This window comes from Dendropsophus ebraccatus, chromosome 7 (genome assembly GCF_027789765.1).
Source record: "Dendropsophus ebraccatus isolate aDenEbr1 chromosome 7, aDenEbr1.pat, whole genome shotgun sequence".
Lineage (NCBI taxonomy): Eukaryota > Metazoa > Chordata > Amphibia > Anura > Hylidae > Dendropsophus > Dendropsophus ebraccatus.
In genome coordinates this window covers 63,222,650-63,243,184 of record NC_091460.1, presented here as the reverse complement: position 1 = coordinate 63,243,184, position 20,535 = coordinate 63,222,650, and the positions used below count along the sequence as shown (strand labels likewise).

General features: G+C 42.8%; 1 protein-coding gene across 4 annotated transcripts in view; it reads right to left on the bottom strand.

Moving 5' to 3' along the window:
- Nucleotides 1–20,535, bottom strand: part of TRMT9B (tRNA methyltransferase 9B (putative)) — a 43,323-nt gene that overhangs the window by 7,485 nt on the left and 15,303 nt on the right. For 3 of the 4 annotated variants that reach the window (XM_069976546.1, XM_069976543.1, XM_069976545.1), the window contains exons 2-3: nt 7,330–7,484; nt 1,203–1,376 (exon numbers count right to left, since the gene is read on the bottom strand). In XM_069976546.1, the coding sequence (XP_069832647.1) occupies nt 1,203–1,376; nt 7,330–7,483 (328 nt within the window). In that variant the 5' untranslated portion in view covers nt 7,484. Of the gene's footprint in view, nt 1–1,202; nt 1,377–7,329; nt 7,485–18,420; nt 18,482–20,535 lie in introns of those variants that run through there. The other variant, XM_069976544.1, reaches the window with a different exon arrangement.

Below are 20,535 nucleotides of genomic sequence, written 5' to 3'. Positions count from 1 at the left end.
ACATCCCAGCCTGGTAGCCAGTATCTTGGTGAAAAATGTTAAGTCTGAATTTAAGAGGGAGATCTGCCTATAATTTGCACAATCCATGTGATCCCTACCTGTTTTTCTTATCAGGAAATCCTCTCAGGATTTCTCACCCATAGGTTTGCATTGAACACTAACACCCTTCAGGATTTTCCTGAAGGGTGTCCGTTCAGGAATATAGGTCACCTGTCTATTTTCATCAGGATTTCCTGGCCATATGCCTATGGGAGCTCAGGAAGCCCTCATACTTTCCTGATGCGAATCAGGAAATCTTAAAGAAACTACTAATTGTTTCCTTAAAGTGACACTGTCACCCCCTTTGAGCATTCTGACATCCCTAAACAGGTGTAAAGGGTAAATTTAGCGTTTTTCATACCTTATTTTATATCATACGTCATGGTCTTTGTTCAAGTAAAAAGTGTCATTTTATCAACTGCAGATTGTAGTAAGTGGGCGTGGCCTCGCGGCATTAGCACCGCTTAGCCCCGCCCACAACTGCACCGTTGGCCCCGCCCCCTCGACGGCCATTGGAACAGGCTGGCCAAAAGGTCTAGACCCCACCCCCTTTACGTCGACCAACCAATGGGCGTCAAGGGGGCGGGGCTAAGTGGTGCTATTGCCGCAAGGCCACGCCCACTTAACACAATCTGCAGTTGATAAAAGGACACTTTTTACTTGAACAAACACCATGACGTATGATATGAAATAAGGTATGAATAACACTAAATTTACACTTTACACCTGTGTAGAGATGCACAAAGGGGGTGACAGTGTCACTTTAACATAAAAACTGATTACTGTCAGGAAATCCCGAAGACACTCCTGATTGTTTCCTTAACATAAAAACGGATTACTGTCAGGAAATCTTGATAGTTTCCTGAAGCCATTTAAGGCCCCCTGATCAGATTTTTCTGAAGTATAAAAGCCTGGCACAATGCTCTCTTCTGCCACCTCTGTCTGTAACAGGAACTGTCCGGAGCAGTAGCAAATCCCCATAGAAAACTTCTCCTGCTCTGGACAGTTCCTGTCACAGACAGAGGTAGCAGCAGAGAGCACTGTGTCAGACTGGAAAGAATATACCACTTCCTTTAGGACATACAGCAGCTGATAAGTACTGAAAGACTTGAGCAGGGCAGTATTTTACAGCAATTGTTCAACAGTACCACCAAGGGACTTACCGCCAATAGAGATGATGGTGTCAAAACACTTGTCCCTAAAAGGGAGATTCAGATTGTCACATACCATGACTTCAAAGTTGTTATTTTTGCCAATTTCCACTAGAGGTTCACAGTAATCACAGCCAAGATTGTATGTATTGCAGTTCACACTCAGATACTTTCCTGTACCACAACCTGCAATGACAAATGGGCGATTTACACATTTTTACTTACAGTATATGCAGAGAGCAAACAGGGTAACAATAAATGAATAGTAAGTGAAGATTTCTGAAAAACCCATGTTGGAGCTGACATGACTGAAATACCATATGTGGTCTATTTATATGAATAAAATAATGCAGAACACACTTCTGTTACTTTATTGTAAGAGAAATCCTGAAAGCTATACCCCTAGTATGTACCTAGAATGGAAGCAGCCCATGCAGCTGAATAGGGCGTTCTGGAAAGTGAAGAGCCAGCCATGGTTGTATAAACATGTCCCATAGACATTCCTGTTGATGTCTTTTATATTCACATATGTATAGAGAGATGAAGCAATGCAAAATGTTGGGAACACATTGAGGTCAGTCACACATTCCTACTTTTGATATGTTAAACCTATTAGCAGATCCACATTTCAAAAATAAGAAATCCCCATAAAAACCGTACATCTATTATCATACACTAGGGATAGAAATATGTTGCAATAATTCCTAAAATAAAGTCCCTTTGGAGTCAATAAATAGAACAGTGTGAAATTCTGAATATTTCAAATATGTAGACTATAAAACTCTGCACTGCATTCATTAGCAGGGACTGTTTCCTCAGCTAGAATCTCCAAATGTTCCTTTTCCTTGTTATTATGTAAGAAATCATCACTTATTCTTCATGCAGGGTAAATAGTGCTGACTTGAGTCAGCTTGACACTGTAATGCGTCGCAGCCTATTTATATCTGTTGTCTATTTCTGTCATTGTTCAGGGGAGGCTGACTCCAATCTCAGGTGGCAGGTGACAGCAAGATGCCCCCCAAGACTCCACCTAAAGACATATGCAATTATGATGACACTCACAGGCTCAATTATAAAGCACACTAAGGGGGAGATCGAACAATACCTTTATAGGATTTGTGAACTTACATACTGAAACATAAAGAATATGAAGCAAATTGTTAAAAAGAGTGGCCACTGAATTTAGTAATGTTACTTTAATAATAAAGCTATGACCTCCCTCGCCTTCCTCCACTGCAGCTGTATATGCCTATGGAAGATGACGAGTGCTGTGTGTGTCACATGCTCCTCTATGATGGACCCTGTTATAGATGGGCTTGTCATGAGGTAAGTATGGGCTAGTTATTACTTTCTTTATAACTGCAGCTACATATGAAAAGGTTTGTATTGCTGGATAACCCTTTAAAGCATTTGAGGTAATTTTTACAAAATTCCAGAATGCCGATCCTTTTTCAAAAGAACTTAAAGTGTAACAGTCATTGAAATTTTTATTAAAGAAATCAATAGTACAAGCAATTTTAAGAAACTCTGTAATAGGTTTTATTAGGCAAAAAAGCTGTACTCAAAAAGCTGTTTCCTAGACCCCCCCCCCTCACTTATCTCCTCATTATCAGGCAAATTTGTCTTCATAACAAAGAAGCAAAGTGAAGACGGGTTTGTAAAGTCCCATTATAACCTATGGAGGGGCAACGGGTCAAGGGGGATGAGTGAGAAGGGAGATCAGTCAAGTAGCTGTACAGTTTGCAGATTCTCTGGGCACATAAAATGCTGGATTCAGAGGTCAGAAAGGTCAGTGGTTATCTGGGAGCTTGGGGAGAGAAGATTGTAGGATGTTGTTTTGTACAGCCCTGCTTTTCTCCCCTCTGTGCTCACTCACCCCTCTCAATCCCTCCCCTCATAATGGACACAGAAATCCTACTTCTTCTGAAGTGAGGGGCATGGTAGGAAAGCATCTTTTTGAGTATAGAAGGAAACTCTTTTTCTTAATAAAACCCTATTACAGAGCACTTTAAAATCACTTGTACTATTGATATTTATTGATTTCTGAAAAATGACAGTTACGCTTTATTAATGAGGCACAACAGAGGGGGGAGAAGATATCGATGCACTGTTTTTGAGGACCTTCTGACACATAAAAAAGTAGTTTTGTGCTTCAGAAAACAGGTAAAAATACTGAAAACAGTCTAATTTTTTCCCATTATGGCTGGTTTACAAAGCACACTTTTATGGAAGCAGAAGAAAACCTAGACAATCAGATAAGGCAGCAAAACAGCAAGTCATTATTATAAGAGGCCTCAGCTGGAAGCTAAACCTGCAGGCAATAATAAAAGACTTTTACAAGTACTGCAGGCAGGTCCCACCACTGTATCACAGAAGCTAAAGCATAACGTTTATTATATATGCCCCAAAATATGTTCAAAACAAGAAACAAACCAATTACAACAAAGAAATATAATAGTATTCAATTGTATCAGACTAAACAGAAGATAGGATAAAAATGATAATAGTCACCAAGGAGTATAACTACAATGTATAACCACATATCTACTAAACACTAGCTTTTTAAGTATAGTCTGTACAATATCTACCATGGGAATCAATGCGTTAAAAACAGGAGAAAATTAATGTGATTAAGTTTAAAGGAAAAGTCCGGCTAAAATTTTTATTGAAGTATTGTATTGCCCCCCATAAGTTATACAAATTACCTATATACACTTATCACGGGAAATGCTTATAAAGTGTTTTTCTTCCCTGCACTTACTACTGCATCAAGACTTCACTTCCTGGATAAAATGGTGATGTCACGACCTGATTCCCAGAACTGTGCGGGCTATGGCTGCTGGAGAGGATGATGGCAGAGGAAGCTCAGTGTCCCTCCAGTGCCCTGTGTCCCTCAGTGTCCCTCTGCCATCATCCTCTCCAGCAGCCACAGCCCGTACAGCTCTTAACCTTTGAGGGGCAATACAATACTTTAACAAAAATTTTCACTGGACTTCTCCTTTAACTGTAAGGGCCATAAAATTTACATGGGCACTATTTTATTGGTTGTGGTCTGAGTGTTTATACTGTGACCGATCAGTAGAACAAGCTGGGAGAAGTACAAGTGCAGGGCATTCACTCCCAGATCTGTGTCATGTGACCTAAACGGACTTCCAATGCAAGCCTATGGGACTATCTCAGACACACAGAAGGTAGAAGAATGCACGGCAGCCAAATTGTCTCCCCACTTGTTCTACTGATCAGTCAGGGTCTAAACACTTAGACCATGACTGATTAAAACCTTTGATATGTCCCTTTGATATATCTAAACTTTATTTATGTTTTGTTTTACTGACAGGTACTCTCTAAGTTATTAAAACCAGAAGGTAGTGAGGAAGCAATAAAAGTTTCTAAAGTAAAAAAAAAAAAAAATTAGGATAAAAGACAAGTAAAGGTAGTAGAAACTGAAAGGGAGAAAATGATTGTTATAGAAAGCAAAAGGAATCCAAAAATATAATGTGGGTGTAACTGTGGAGGAGGTAGAGGATACGGAAATGGCCAATTTATTAAAGTCTTTTTCTCTACTGTCTACTAGATGTCATGAGTAGGCATAATGTAAAACATTAAAATATACAAATCACCGGGTCCAGATAACATCCATCCCCACATTCTGCAGAAACTAGGTACAGCGATAGACAAACCCTTGCCATCGGCAACAACGGCCGTACTTTGTACAGGTGAACATGCCGCATGTTCTTTTATGGGATCCCAGCCGGAGCGTATACACATCGCATACGCTCCGGCCGGGATCCCTCATGGCGCCCAAAGAACTGACATGTCAGTTCACACAATGAAGCAAGCAGATCCGGACGCTTGCTTCATTGTGTGCTGTGAGGAGTTCTGATGCGGGCACGCGCTGATGCGCCCGCATCAGAACACTGCAGCTGGAAAGATCATCCGGCCGGTACTTAACATAACATAGCATCGGCATGGGTATATGAGGGATGGGGCCTGTAAGACTGATCTGCTTCTATAGGAAGGTCACTTATAAACTGGACCTGGGTGAGGCAGTGGATGCTGTGTATCTGATACTGATACTGCGCCAAATAAATGGTTACTATATAAAAGGACAGTCCTAGGACTAGGGAAAAATGTAAGTAAATGTGTAAGTAACTGGCTCAGTGATGGAAAAAAGAGGGTGGTCATTAATGGAATATACTCTGATTAGATTACAGTCACAAGTGGGGTATCGCAGGGGTCAGTATTGGGCCCACTCCTTCAATATGTTCAATAATGACCTTGTAGATGGATGTTAATATTTTCATTTGACACTAAACTGAGTAAGGTAATCACCACAGAGAAGGATAAGATAACACTATAGATAGATCTGGGGAAGCTAAATGCTTGGACAAAGAAAGGAAACATAGAGCTGCTGTGCAGAGCTTCTGGATTCGGGGACATGATGTCAGAAGCCTGCTCAGCCAATCAGTGGCTGAGGAGGGACACCGCTGTGGCCAATGACTGGCTGAGTGGGCCTGTAGTATCACATCCCCAAAACCCAAAATCCCCACACAGCAGATATGGAGGACCATAATACTGACACTGGCACAGGAGCCAGGAAAGTGTCTACATAAATATATATTTGCTCAATCCTTTTAAACATGTTCAATGAAAAAGATGAAATAAAGGAATAAAGTTAGGGATACTAGATTTCTGGGTATAGGATGTTGATTCAGGGATACAACCAGTGGTGTAGCTACCATGAAGGCAGGGAAGGCGACTGCTATGGGGTCCATGCAGGAAGGGGGCCTGAGGACGCCTGCTCTGCCTTCATGGTAGGTACTGTATGCCACTGACAGTCAACCACTGTACCCCGCTCCCCCAGGGGTCCAGAGAGGAAGAGGGACCCGCCACTGCACTGTTCAGCCCCCTCACTGTAGTGACGGGTGAGCGGGCTTAACATCAAAAGGAGAGGAACAAAGGAGCAGGACCTGCCAGGTCCTGCAGGGCACAGAAGAGGGATGAAGGACCTTATGATCACATGACCCAAAGGTCCTGAATACTTCTATGTGAAGATCAGCCCGGACTACAGGAGGAGGAGGATGGGAGCCTGGAAGCTTTAAGTGCTGTGTATGTGTGTCAGTGAGTGTATGTATGTATCTGTATATATATTTATATGTCAGTATGTGTATGTATCTGTGGTTATATGTGTGTGTGTGTCAGTAGTGTCTGTAACACTGGTGTATGTGTGTGTGTTTGTGTCAGTTGTGTCTCAAGTGATTGACAGGTTTGCTCCCAAAGATGTTCTGCAGCAGCTTCTATTAATGTTGGGCTCTAATAAAATAACCCACCATTAATATCTGCAGCATTTTCTTTTATTTCTGGTTGAGTATTTCTTATTACACTGAGATGATTTCCCTTTATACAGTCTACTCATGGTGTATACATCAGCACTAGTGTAATCATATTACAGCGTATATACCGTATGTGTGTATGTCAGTGGTGTATCTGTATATATGTTAATGGTGCCTCTGTGTGTGTATATCTACGTCATTGTCTGTGTTTGGCGGGGGAGCTTACAGGATTCATGGGGCCCCGTATAGTTCTTTGCTATGCGGCCCCATGAATCCTAGCTACACCCCTGGATACAACATTCCGATTACCATATTAAAGTGTCGTGAAGGAAGTTTTTCTTCTGGTGTGAGGCAACTGGCATTTAACTCTTCAGGGGTTTTACCCTCCTCTGGATCAACACAGACACAGTAGGGTTACAGGTTGAACCTTATGGACTCGTTTTAAAACTACTATGAAACGATGAAGCCTGCCTTTTATTGTGTACTTCCCCCTTGTGTCGCCAAAACAACACACTGTCACCTTGTGTCGCCAAAAGAGCCACTTGGCACCAAGGCACCAAACAGATCCTACATAGTTTTCTAAGGGTTATACAAATATGTGATCCCCCCCTCCCTGGGTCATGTCCATGAATGAATGCAAAAGAAACTTCTGAAAGACCCAGGGAGGGGTCAGGAGAGAAGATATATGCCTTATCTGATGTGCAGTGTGATGTATGGTCCCTAAAGGGAGGAATAGTAGTAGAAATAAATAAATATACAGTAGATCAGACAATCTCCAGCAACAATACCAAATAAGAAACGCTTACCTATATCAACAACAAGACTGCCTGGTTTTTGCTCCAGCAGAAACTGTCGAACCTTAGGCCAGGCTTTACTCTGCACTTCATTGAAGTAAGGAGCGGTGCTCTCATATACGCTGTGCACATGCTGATTCTCCAGCTGGGCAGCTTCATAGTCCATGCTAGAAAAGGCCAACAACAATGAAATTAGCACTCTTTTCAGATACAATGACTATTTAAAATTTGATGATTATATTAGTATATAAAGAAGTGGTCCACACAGGATCACCAGACCAAAGGTCCCCCACTAAAGGGATCAGTGCAGGTATGTATGGAAGGTGTCCAGTCCGCAGTCCCAATCCATAGGTAAGGGAGGCCCAAGTACAGTACTTCAAATAATATGTGTTTTTGCAACGCGTTCCAGCCTATATTATCACAGACAAGTCTTTCTCAAGCATGCTTGAGATGCTTGAGAAAGGCCTGTCTGTGATAATACGGACTGAATCTCGTTGAAAATAAAGATCCTGTTTGATGTACTGTACCCGGGCCTCCCCCTATCTATTGATTGGGACTGCGGACTGGACACCTTCCATACATACCTGCACTAATCCTTTTAGTGGGGGACTCTTGGACCACTTCTATACAGATATATTGCCACCCTGGTGGTGACCCCTGGAACTGCTGCAGTGTCAGCATCTGTTTGCTTACTATAGAGGTGTACCTATTCACTTGCACAACTCACCCAGTAAGTGCTTCCAATTGCACCCTGTTGCAAACTCTGCTGCTTTAACGATATTACAGCGACCCTTGTCTTTTTCTCTCCATCATTATAACAAGAAGATGACTTTCTATTGCTTTATTATACTAATAAGGCTATCCTATAAGCATCCATACAACATAATACATCTTTTTTTTTTTAACAGTATGCTCACTAAAAGTGTTGTCTGATTTAGAAAATCCATGATCCTATAACCTATTACAGAATTCTCCCTTTTTGCCTATTACAGAATTCTGACATAATAGAAAATGGGGCTCCAATACATAATCCTTATTTATTAAACACAGTGGCGGCTGCTTGTGCAAAAGTGAAAATGTCAGTCATTCAACTTACTTACTCCAGACAATGAATTCTTTTATTATTCATATCATTTGTTTGTCTCATTACTCTGTTCCAGCAGGTATGGAACTTAACAGCTATGGAAACATTAAGGCTATGTTCACACAACGTAAAACTACGGCCGTGGTTATCGCCGCAGAACTACGGCCGTAGTTTTGCGGTGTGGAACAATGCCTTATTTGCAATGGGATCCCGGCCGGAGCATACACACATCGTATACGCTCCGGCCGGGATCCCATACGCCGCCGGAAAAAACTGACATGTCAGTTTTCTGCGGCCGGAATTCGGTGAATTCCGGCCGCAGAAAGACCTGTCAGTTCACACAGTGAGGCCGGAGCCGCTCGCTTCACTGTGTGCAATGTGAAGCACTGATGCGGGCGCGCGCTGATGCGCCCGCATCAGAGCTCCTCGGCCGGAAAGATCACCTCGCCGGGATGATCAGGGCTGAGACCGGCCGTTCCGTGACCGGCCGGGGTCACGGAACGGCTGGATGTTCACATAATGTGAACATAGCCTAAAGTGTTAGGAAGGAAGGAGTTTGTCTGTTGTTTGCACTGAATGTTGTCTGAATTGTGTCTTAGGGGCCTAGTCCACGGAGCGATAATCGGCCAAATCGGCCCGATTCGCCAATTATAGTTCCGTGGAATAGAGAGAACGATCAGCTGATCATCGTGTTATCGGCTGATCGTTCATTTAGGTTCAAACCTAAAATCATCGGTCACCACTCATGCATCGCTACGTAGAATAGTGGGCGCGGCTGGCGACCGATGATTTAAAAACATCATACATTACCTGTCCAGGCGCAGGTCTTCTCCCGGTCCCGCGCCACAGCATCAGCTTCGGAGCGGCCTGTCTGAGCTGACAGAGCGCTCAGCCAATCACTGGCCAGGACTGCGGGGGCCAGTGATTGGCTGAGCATTCTGTCAGTTCAGTCAGGCTGCTCCGAAGCTGATGCTGCCGTGCGGGAACGGGAGAAGGAGAAGACCTGCGCCTGGACAGGTAATGTATGAAACAAGGGCTGCTAAGGCCATCGGTAACGATGTCCCTGCAGCCCTCCCTAACGATTGTCGGGTTGTGGAATAGGCCCAGTAAATGAGCGCTGATCTAGCAGATCAGCGCTCATTTACATAGTTTATCAGGCCCTGCTCAGCCCGTGGAATAGGAACCTTACTTTCCAGCCACACCTGCCTTGCCTGACAGACTTCTGGAGGTGCAGGGGTTACTGCACTGCTAGGTCTGTTCAACTGGAATCAGGGCTGCTCCAATCAGCTGCTGGACTTAGGCTCTGATCCTGGATAAAAAGCAGCCAGCTCCTCACTTCCCTGCTGGCTATTAGTTGTTACTAGTCCCAGCTCCCCTGCTCCTTTCCCAGCGTTCCCTCACCTATACCCTTGCTATTGTTTTGCCAGTTTTCTGACCTTTTGTCTGACCTCCGACTATCCGCTCTCTTTCTGATTTTGTACTGCGTTGTCCGTTTGGTTTTGACTTGGCTAGCTGACTCTCCTCCATTTTGTTTGTTTGTCTGTCTCCGTTCTGTGTGTTCACCTACTCAGCGTAGGGACCGACTCCGTGGTTGTCCCCGGCTAATTAGGGCCGTGCGTGGCAAGTAGGCAGGGATATTGGTTGGGGCAAGTTTAGGGCTCACTGTCTTGTCCGTGTCTCCCTAACCTGACAAAAGGCAATGATGTACAGTACTTAAAGGAGAACTGCAGGTGGGGGGTGCAGGAACATAATAAGGAATTTATACTTACCTGTCGGGGCTCCAGTTTCTCCCAGGTTCCAGTGCTGTTATGTTGCAGGAGCTGGAGTTCCAGGAGGCCGGCGGGGGTCTGTGAGCATTGTGGGGCACAGGGATGGGTAAGTATCGACTCTTTATTATGTTCCCACACACCCTGCCTGCATTGAATTTTTCATTGTGGCCAAACTTTTCCTTTAAGGACAATGATACAAGCTTTGCCCACCGACTCAAAGCAATCTGCATTTAGAAAACGTCAAAGCTTTAAAGAACAGGGAATTGCTTTTCAACTAGAAGGATTGTTCTGTAGTGTAATGGCCATGTGTCTATATATGTTATAGAGCTGTAAAAGTATTTAATCTGTGGTTGTAGTGCTTGGAGCTCTGAGATTCCCTGGCTCTCCAAGCACTGCCAGCTTTCTTACATATCAAAAGTCTGATGGTCCATGGCCGGCATGACATGATGTGGTGCCTACACTCTTCTCAAAAAGCAAAAAGAATCAGACAACACTGAGTATGGGGAATGCAATGATTATTGGAACTGACTGCAAAGGGCTGAGAAAAAGAAAAAGCAGCAAGCAGGACCTTCAGTAGAATATCAGATTTGACATGAAAACATATAAGAAAACATATAAGAAAATATCTGGCCACACAAAAAAGAACAAAAAAAGAGCGGTGTATAAAACCTAACATTTATTCTTGTTATTGGTAACACAAATCTGGCAAGAGGATTACTTGCTCCAGTGCATTTCTACGATTTCTGCATTGTACCCTATTTCTTAGGATACAGTATGTCCCAATAGTAGGGTGTCTTCCCAGGAGGCACATCAGTTCTCTGCTATGGTCCCTCTAGCAGGTAAAGCATAAACTATTGATCATTCCCCACCCCAGATACAGTGAATAAGATTTCATGTGAAATACAACTTCTCAGCATAGCATTAAGCCACACAAGGGATGCCGGGCAACCTGATAGAATATTATATTGGGAAGCTTTTACCTCTGAGTGTCTTTATCTGACATCAAAAGGATGTCCTTTATGTAACTCGTGGGATGAAAACACGGTTATCATTTCCTTTTCATCACAATTGCTATTTAGCTTTAAGGGCACTACCTCTGTAGATCTAGTTTCTTAATATCCTGCAGAGTGTTGAGTGCCCCGCTGATCCGCTAACCGGTGGATTTCAGTCTGTCAATCTCTGATAAGAGATCAGATACTCTTCATGTCTCTTTCTCATAGAGAATAATTGGAGCGAATAATTGGAGATCATGGTTATAGTTCGGTCTTTTCTAGGGAGGCTGAAACATATAGCATGCTTGATAATGATATAAACCCAGATTTATATTCATACAAAATATTTTCATGCATACTGTGCAGTCTATATTATAGACGTTATACTATAAAAATGGTATCAAAAAATTAATATGTATGTATCTCGAGCTTCTCAGAACTGGAGATTTAACCCTATCTGAAATGGCTGCCTTAAGGTTTTTCCTGATTACGGTTAGATACTGCACTGTTATCAGCATTTAGATTTATGCTTTATAGCAGCTATATGTACATAGGAAACAATAGACTATCAGGCACTTAGTAAACTCTATGGAAAACTTTTCTAGGCATGGTCTGTGACCAGTGTAGAAGTCAATGTACATGTAGGAGGATCTAGGGCAATCACCTATTGTGAATGGTGAATCCTTTGTTATCTATATATTGCTGTTACCTTTCATTGTAATCCTGTCTGTAACTATAAGGAGGAGGAGAATGCTGAAAAGTTTTATTTAAAGTCTCATCCATCTTATGACTAGGCTTAGTGCACAGAAAAATGCACGATTTTAGAATTATTTTTAAATACTGATAGTAAAATTTTAGATAAAACTACCAGAAATTTTTGAAATCTATGTTTAACATAAAAAGCTGATTTAAACAATAGGTTCTGATAACATATTCCAGAAGGCGTCGTCCGCATAGCCATGTGCCAGCCTGTAATGCACGGTCCATGCACTTGTGTGTACAGTCTTTGGAGCCAAAAACATAAAATAATATAGTAGTTCCACTTTTTTACGCAGGTTTTATGTTGTCAAACATTGCTAACCCTCCCTATATGCTTTATGGATGTATCTGTGGCAAAAGTACATGTAGCCTTAATGGACTGTGCCAGACAGAGCTTTCATATTAAAATCTCTGAAATCCCACACAAACATGGTGATATTGATTTTTTTCCTAACACGTCTATGTATTTGCAAAATAAGAGCGTGCCTGCCTGAGGGAATGTAGCTATGTGATGTGACACGACATGGTTGACCTTGTGGCTTAGATGTCTCTAAAGGAATTCTAAGTGACAACATCTGTGAATTGAGAGTCAAAAAATCAGAGGTGCATGCTGACCCTTTACATGTATCCGTGTACAGAATACTGCTTAATCAAATGATCCATGTAATCCGTGAGTATTTCAGTGACATAAGCTGAATGTATTCATGTTTTATTATGTATACTATTAGCTTAGTAAATATTTCATTGCAGGTAAGATCAGTAGAGTGGAGTATAGTCATTACATGTTGGCTTAAGGGACTTCTAATCCAGTTCTACAAGCAAAACCTCTTTCTGCAATGTAATAATAATAATACACTGTGATCACTGTCGATGTCCCAGGGTTTAAACATCAACCTAACAGCAGCAAAAGTGATTAAATAAATAATAACCTATACTCCAACTGCTGCAGCACCCGTCCCTATGGTGGTCTCTGCCAGTGCACTGCAATGATATCACCTACATCAGATAACTGAGGCCAGTGCTTGGCTGCAGCAGTCACATGCATGTACAAGATGTCATCAATGCAGCTAAGTAAACCAAGAGTGGGTAGCAGTTATATTTTACTGCTTCTAGACACATTTTGTATATAAAATTGTTAAATACATGAAATTGGTCATAGGATTTAACACAAGTAAAAGGACATGGTAGGATTCCCCCTTGACTTTATACTTTATTAGTAAGGCTATGTTCACATCATGTTTAAACAAAAAAGGTTGCAACATATGCCACAGCATACTCGTAAGAGTACCCTTTGAGTTACTACATTCAGTCCATTTTATAAACATACTGTATACTGTATGTTACTTTTATGGCACTCAATAATGTAGTGTGCTACTCCGGCAACATTAAAGGTGAAGTCCAGCAAAAATTTTTATTAAACTATTGTATTGCCCCCCAAAGTTTTACAAATCAGCAATATACACTTATTATGGGAAATGCACATAAACTCTCTTTTTAGAGAGTGTGATATGGTATACGTTGGCAATCTTCTTTGACAAATTGCAAGCATATACTGTAAGCATAATGGGAACATAAACTTACATATCTAACAAATCTATGGTTAATATGTAATATTACATGAAACTAACAATTGGATAATCTTTAAGTTCCTAATATTTAAATAATACAAAGTCTATATACAGTGCTGTGCAAACAATTTAGATATGGTCAAAAATAGCAACTGTGGTGGTCACTCAGATGTGCTTATGGTACATGGCTATTATAAAGGGGATCCTCCATTTTAGAATGCCTTCTACTAAAAGACTGCTGCTGCAAATAATGTGAATGGGAACTATGCATTTACACATTGCTCTTGAATCAGCAACCGCAGAACTGCTGATTTAATTGATATTTTGAAAAAAAATCGTTAGGGAAACGGACTAGACTTTGTAGATGTCTACGTTTAGCCAATTTAACTCAATAGGGCCACCACGAGTATGCAACATTTTACATTGATATATTGATTTGTCAGTATGCCGACATATATGATGTGAACAGGTCTATAAAGCACTCTTTTGTCTGCATCAGAAAAATAGGAAAACATAATTATCCAATTTGACAAAAACCTTTAACACTAAGGGTATAAACCCACACACCGTATATGCAGCAGATATGCAACAAATACGAAGCAGATTTGTTGGTACAGATTTGATGTTGTGTTCAGTTATTTAGATCTAATCTGCTGCAAGTTTGCTGCGAGTTTGCTGCATATCGCAGCAGTAAATACGCTGCATATACGGTGTGGGTTTATACCCTTAGAGAGAGATTTATCAAACTGTAAAGTAGAATTGTCTTAGTTGCCCCTAGCAACCAATCGGATTCCACCTCTCATTTTTAAAAGAGTATGTGTGGAATCTGATTGGTTGCTAGGGGCAACTAAGACAATTCTACTTTACACCAGTTTGATAAATCTCCCCCTAAGTTTATATTAAATAGTAAAAAATGTAATCTTTAATTTCTCCTACAAGCATAAGTAAGGCATGGTAGAGGACTTGTGCAGGCCTGTGAAAGACACAATCTAGAATTAGGGTCTGTTTGGAATTAGAAGCATCTTAAATGCTTATAAACATAATAACATTTTAATGAATGAAATATTACCACCAGGCTAATAATACTTGTTCAGAAGGTTTTTGGGGTATTCCCATCTCAGCTTGTTAACCCCTATTCATGATTTGAGGATATCCCATACAAAGAACAGCTGTGATAATAACTTATACGCTGAGTATAATTATATCACCTGTGAAATGCTAAGGAAATCCTCAAAGCATGATCTGATGGTGGGCCATGAGGTCTGGAAATGAGAAGCACTGGCATAGAGGATAACAAGCTGATCGATGGGGGTCTGTCTGATAGGATCCCATCAATCCCACGAATGAGGACCTAAGGGCCCTATTACACCAACAGCATACCTCACAACTTTTGCAAAGAGCAAAGAGGGACATGTGTGCCGCAGTCCCCATAGCCATGCCCCCATAGTGACCCTCCATAGCCACGCCCCCATAGTGATCCTCCATAGCCACGCCCCCATAGCGACCCTCCATAGCCACGCCCCCATAGCGACCCTCCATAGTCACGCCCCCATAGGGACCCTCCATAGCCACGCCCCCATAGCAACCCTCCATAGCCACGCCCCCATAGCAACCCTCCACAGCCACGCCCCCATAGCAACCCTCCATAGCCATGCCCCCATAGCAACCCTCCATAGCCACTCCCCTACAGTCACCACATGCTGCTGACTGAATAGTGCCCTATACAGTATCCAATCCCCCCCAAAATGCCCTATACTGTATCCAATCCCCCCAAAATGCCCCACATAGTATCCAATCCCCCCAATAGTGCCACACATAGTATCCAATCCCCCACATAGTATCCAATGCCCCCATATAGTGAGCCACATAGTATCCAATGCCCCCATATAGTGCCCCACATAGTAGCCAATGCCCCCATATAGTGCCCCACATAGTAGCCAATGCCCCCATATAGTGCCCCACATAGTAGCCTATGCCCCCACATAGTGCCCCACATAGTAGCCAATGCCCCCATATAGTGCCCCACATAGTAGCCAATCCCCATATAGTGCCCCACATAGTAGCCAACCCCCCCATATAGTGCCCCACATAGTAGCCAATCCCCCATATAGTGCCCCACATAGTAGTCAATACCCTCATATAGTGCCCACATAGTAGCCAATCCCCATATAGTGCCCACATAGTAGCCAATCCCCCATATAGTGCCCCACATAGTAACCAATCCCCCCATATAGTGCCCACATAGTAGCCTATGCCCCCATATAGTGCCCCACATAGTATCCAATGCCCCATATAGTGCCCCACATAGTAGCCAATGCCCCATATAGTGCCCCACATAGTATCCAATGCACCATATAGTGCCCCACATAGTAGCCAATGCCCCCCATATAGTGCCCCACATAGTAGCCAATTCCCCCATATAGAGCCCCACATAGTAGCCTATGCTCCCATATAGTGCCCCACATAGTATCCAATGCCCCATATAGTGCCCCACATAGTAGCCAATACCCCATATAGTGCCCCACATAGTATCCAATGTCCCCCATATAGTGCCCCACATAGTAGCCAATTCCCCCATATAGAGCCCCACATAGTAGCCTATGCCCCCATATAGTGTCCCACATAGTAGCCAATGCCCCCATATAGTGCCCCACATAGTAGCCAATCCCCCATATAGTGCCCACATAGTAGCCAATGCCCCCAAATATGCCCCCCATAGCAGCCAATCCCCCATATAGTGCCCCACATAGTAGCCAATCCCCCATATAGTGCCCACATAGTAGCCAATGCCCCCAAATATGCCCCCCATAGCAGCCAATCCCCCATAGAGTGCCCCACATAGTAGCCAATGCCCCCATATATGCCCAACATAATAGCCAATCCCCATATATGCCCCACATAATAGCAAATCCCCATATATGCCCCACATAATAGCCAATCCCCATATAGTGCCCCACATAGTAGCCAATGCCCCCATAGTAGCCAATCCCCCATATTGTGCCCACATAGTAGCCAATGCCTCTCATATAGTGCCCCACATATTATCCAATCCCCCATATAGTGCCCCACATATTATCCAATCCCCCATATAGTGCCCCACATATTATCCAATCCCCCATTAAGCGCCCCACAGAGCAGCCAATCCCCCCATTAGTGTGGCTCCTGCGAAAAAAAAACAATAAACCAGTAACTCACCTGTCCGCCGGTCCCAGCAGCTCCTCTCCTGGCAGAGCGCGCACTCCCGTCATCCTCCGGGGCGGGCAGCGGGGTATACAGACACTGACTGTGCCGGAAGTGAGTCATGACAGAGGCTGCAGGTCACTTCCGGTACAGTCAGTGTCTCTGTACCCTGCTGCCCGCCCCGGAGGATGACGGGAGTGCGTGCTCTGCCAGGAGAGGAGCTGCTGGGACCGGCGGACAGGTGAGTTACTGGTTTATTGTTTTTTTCGCTGGGGCCACATATAATGCGGGACACTGGGTGCCGTTCCGGGACCGCGGGACAGCACCCCGAAAACGGGACTGCCCTGCGGAATCCGGGACAGTTGGGAGGTATGCAACAGATATCTGACAGATTATTGAAGCCAAAGAGGAGAAATCTCAGTCTCTCCTTTATAACATGTTCTCTGTTTATAGTCTGTTTCTAGCTCCGGTTTAAAAAATGTGTCCGATAATCTGTCAGATATCTGTTGATGTAATAGGGCCCTAAGTCCTGCATTAGAAAAGAGCAGCAGGATGTACATGTGCATCGCCACTCTATCCATTCTCTTTGGGAGCTGCTGTGTACAGTGTTTAGATAAGCTGAGATGGGGAAGAATACTAAAGTGAACTGATATAATGATCAGGTTATACAACTATGCCCCCAACCTCTATGTCTGTGAGACATCACCACACGGTCAATTATTCAGGGAGAGCTGAATGCTTCTGCCCCTTGTTCTCAGCAACCAGACCCCTCATGATAAAAAAAAAAATTGTGTTAAGTGTGCGGCTATGTTTACACTTTTTTTTAAGTAAAAAAATTGACATTTTTCATAATAATGGCCAGAAAAAAATGATCAAAATGATTATTTACTGTTGTAAATTAATTTCCAAAATCCATTTTTTCACTGATAAACATAGCCTAGTAGTATATTTTCCTGGCATTTCTTGACCTTTGTAATTACCCCTGGCTTGCATCTCTATGCTAACTGTACTATCTGTTCCATAGTACTGCTTTCTGGCACTGCTCGACCTTCATTACCTCTAGCCTGCTTGACTTTGCTCCAGTATTCCCTATTCATCATCCTACTCTCATGGGTATATCATGATACTGACTTTCTGTTGACTGCCTATAACAATCCATTCCTGTGTATTCTGGTTCTACTTAACATTATCCCAACAGACCTGAATAAGCTAAATATATCACCCAAACTGCAGTAATGGGAAAGGGGGATCTCATAGATGAACTGTGCCGTATGGTCCTTTTCTGGGGTGTTGACGGTACCAGATCATTACAGTGTGTACCCCTGATATCAATGATATCCAGTCAATTCATAAGTTACACAGCCACCTTATCACAGCACAAACAGGTCTCGAGATCTCACTTTGCTGTAACGCTAGTGCAAAATGATGACACTCATAACACAATCTCCCATAAGACAGGCTGATGTAAAAACAGATGCTATTTCTTGTCTCACAGGACCAATTAAGCTCTGAATATATGAGTGCTGTTATAAGGATCATCTTCTAAAAGCCATATCATACAGAAGGACATAGTGAGATACAAGCACTGTTGGCCATTAGATACATGGTAGCCATGAACTATAACAGAGATAGCCTGTGCATATTGAGTGTCCCACCCAGCTGACTGGCCAAGCAGGTGGCTTTTTAACTGTACCAAGTGGCTCCTCTACAAGCTGCCTTTCATCATTATCAAGCGTGTCACATTTGATTACCAGTGGCTGAAGAAGTTGGATGCAGCCCTAGTGAGTCCTGGAAAACATGGCTACAGCCTATGGCCATGTTCACATGGCGTAAGACACCAGCCCTTCACAGAGCGGCCGGTGTCAGAGAAGATCATCCCAGCCGGTAATGCAGTACCAGCCAGATGATCTTCGTTTCTTTTGAATTCGGATGCTGGCGCACCGCACGCTCCATTGTGTGAACTAACAGGTTCTCTGCGGCCGCTATTCAATGAATAGCAACCACAGAAAACTGACATGTCATTTTTTTCGTGCGGCCAGATTGTATACTGTGGGGGAGATTTATCAAACATGGTGTAAAGTGAAACTGGCTCAGTTGCCCCTAGCAACCAATCAGATTCCACCTTTCATTTTCAAAAGTGTCTGTGAGGAATGAGAGGTGGAATCTGATTGGTTGCTAGGGGCAAGTGAGCCAGTCTCACTTTACACCATGTTTGATAAATCTCCCCCTATGTGTATACACTCCGGCCGGGATTCCATTCATTCAAATGCACCATATGTTTTGCATAAATCATGGCCGTTGCAGCAAATTGATATGGCTGTATCCACATTTTCCAGGCAGCCTAAAGGCTGTATGAAACTTCTACAGCCACTCACTTAGGTTCAGATGAACCCAAGTAGGAAAAGTATCTCCTGGAAAACCCCTAACAATGTTATAAAACCAGTTGACCAATGAGCATTATAAGATGGAATTGGAATGCAAGGAGAGACATTATGCAGAACAGTATATAATGCATAGCTAAGAAACAGTAGCATGGGTCTCAATTCCTGCTCAATATCAACCACATCAAATGAGAAGCCTGAAGGTCACATTTCAGATTCTACAATGTATTTTTCACTGTTCTTGGGTATTAAAGCAACATTTTTCTACATTAGATAGGAACCCACTCAGCAAAAAAAAAGTCTAAGGGTATGTTCACAAGGTTAATAAAAACTATGGAGAAGATTTATCAAGACTGATATATCTGTACGCTGGTCCTACCTTAATCCCCCCCTCGGCCCAAGCTTGATTTATTGGGAAACGCACGCCATGCTGCAGTCTCAGAAATCTACACTAGCTCTCAGCCGGTATAGATTTTTACCATGATTCACTCCTGACTGATAAATATTGCCTACCCCCCCTCGCACACACACACAAACATACACAAAGATCAAAAGACAAAAAAGTGGCACTGGTATTCAGCTTCCATAGACTCCAATGGGGACTAGACTCCAATGTTACTAGTTACCTTTTCAGAGCTTTTTTACTTAGTGGCACAATTCAAAGCAATCAGAGCATAAAAAGACGCCTGAAAAAGCAGATGCCTGTGGCTCAGTGGTAAGCACTGTAGCCTTGCAGTGCTGGGGTCCTGGGTTCATATCCCACCAAGGGCAACATCTGCAAAGAGTTTGAATGTTCTCTCTGTGTTTGTGTGGGTTTCTCCACACACCCAAAAAATACAGATAGGTGAATTTAGATTGTGAGCCCTAATGGAGACAGGGAACATTAATTGGCAATACTATGTAAAGTGCTGTGGGATCTGTGTATGCTATACAAATAAAAGCGTTATTATTATAATATTCTTATTGAGCCATAGTCATTGTTTGTATTGTAATACCATAAAGGAAATGGCTATGCTATATCTGTATGACCATCACAATATAAAAGGTTTGCGCCATTCCAATCTTAGACAGTCTATCGGTCTGCTGAATAATATAGTGGGATAGATAGACAGATTTTTTAAAATTGCCATTTCAGTAAAAGGCAGTGTCCATGTGTAATACCATCAGTCCCACGTTCACAACCCTGAATGCAGACAGTGATGCACTGGCGTCTCTCATTGCTGGTTTTAATGACCAGCTCCAAGATGTAGGTCTTTCTGTCACCAGCAAGAGGTTACCAAGTATGAGCTATGATCTTGTCGTGTCTTTCTTCGTGTCATTCTCTATGGATGCCTTGCTGTCTTAACTAGAAGCTTTGTTTGCCCTCATTACTTCTATCTCATCAAGTACATTGCTGAGATTTTAACAATAAATCAATGTGGCCAAATGAATTGCATGAATGAGAAAGGCACAATGCCTACAAGTCCATCACAGACATCTCACAGG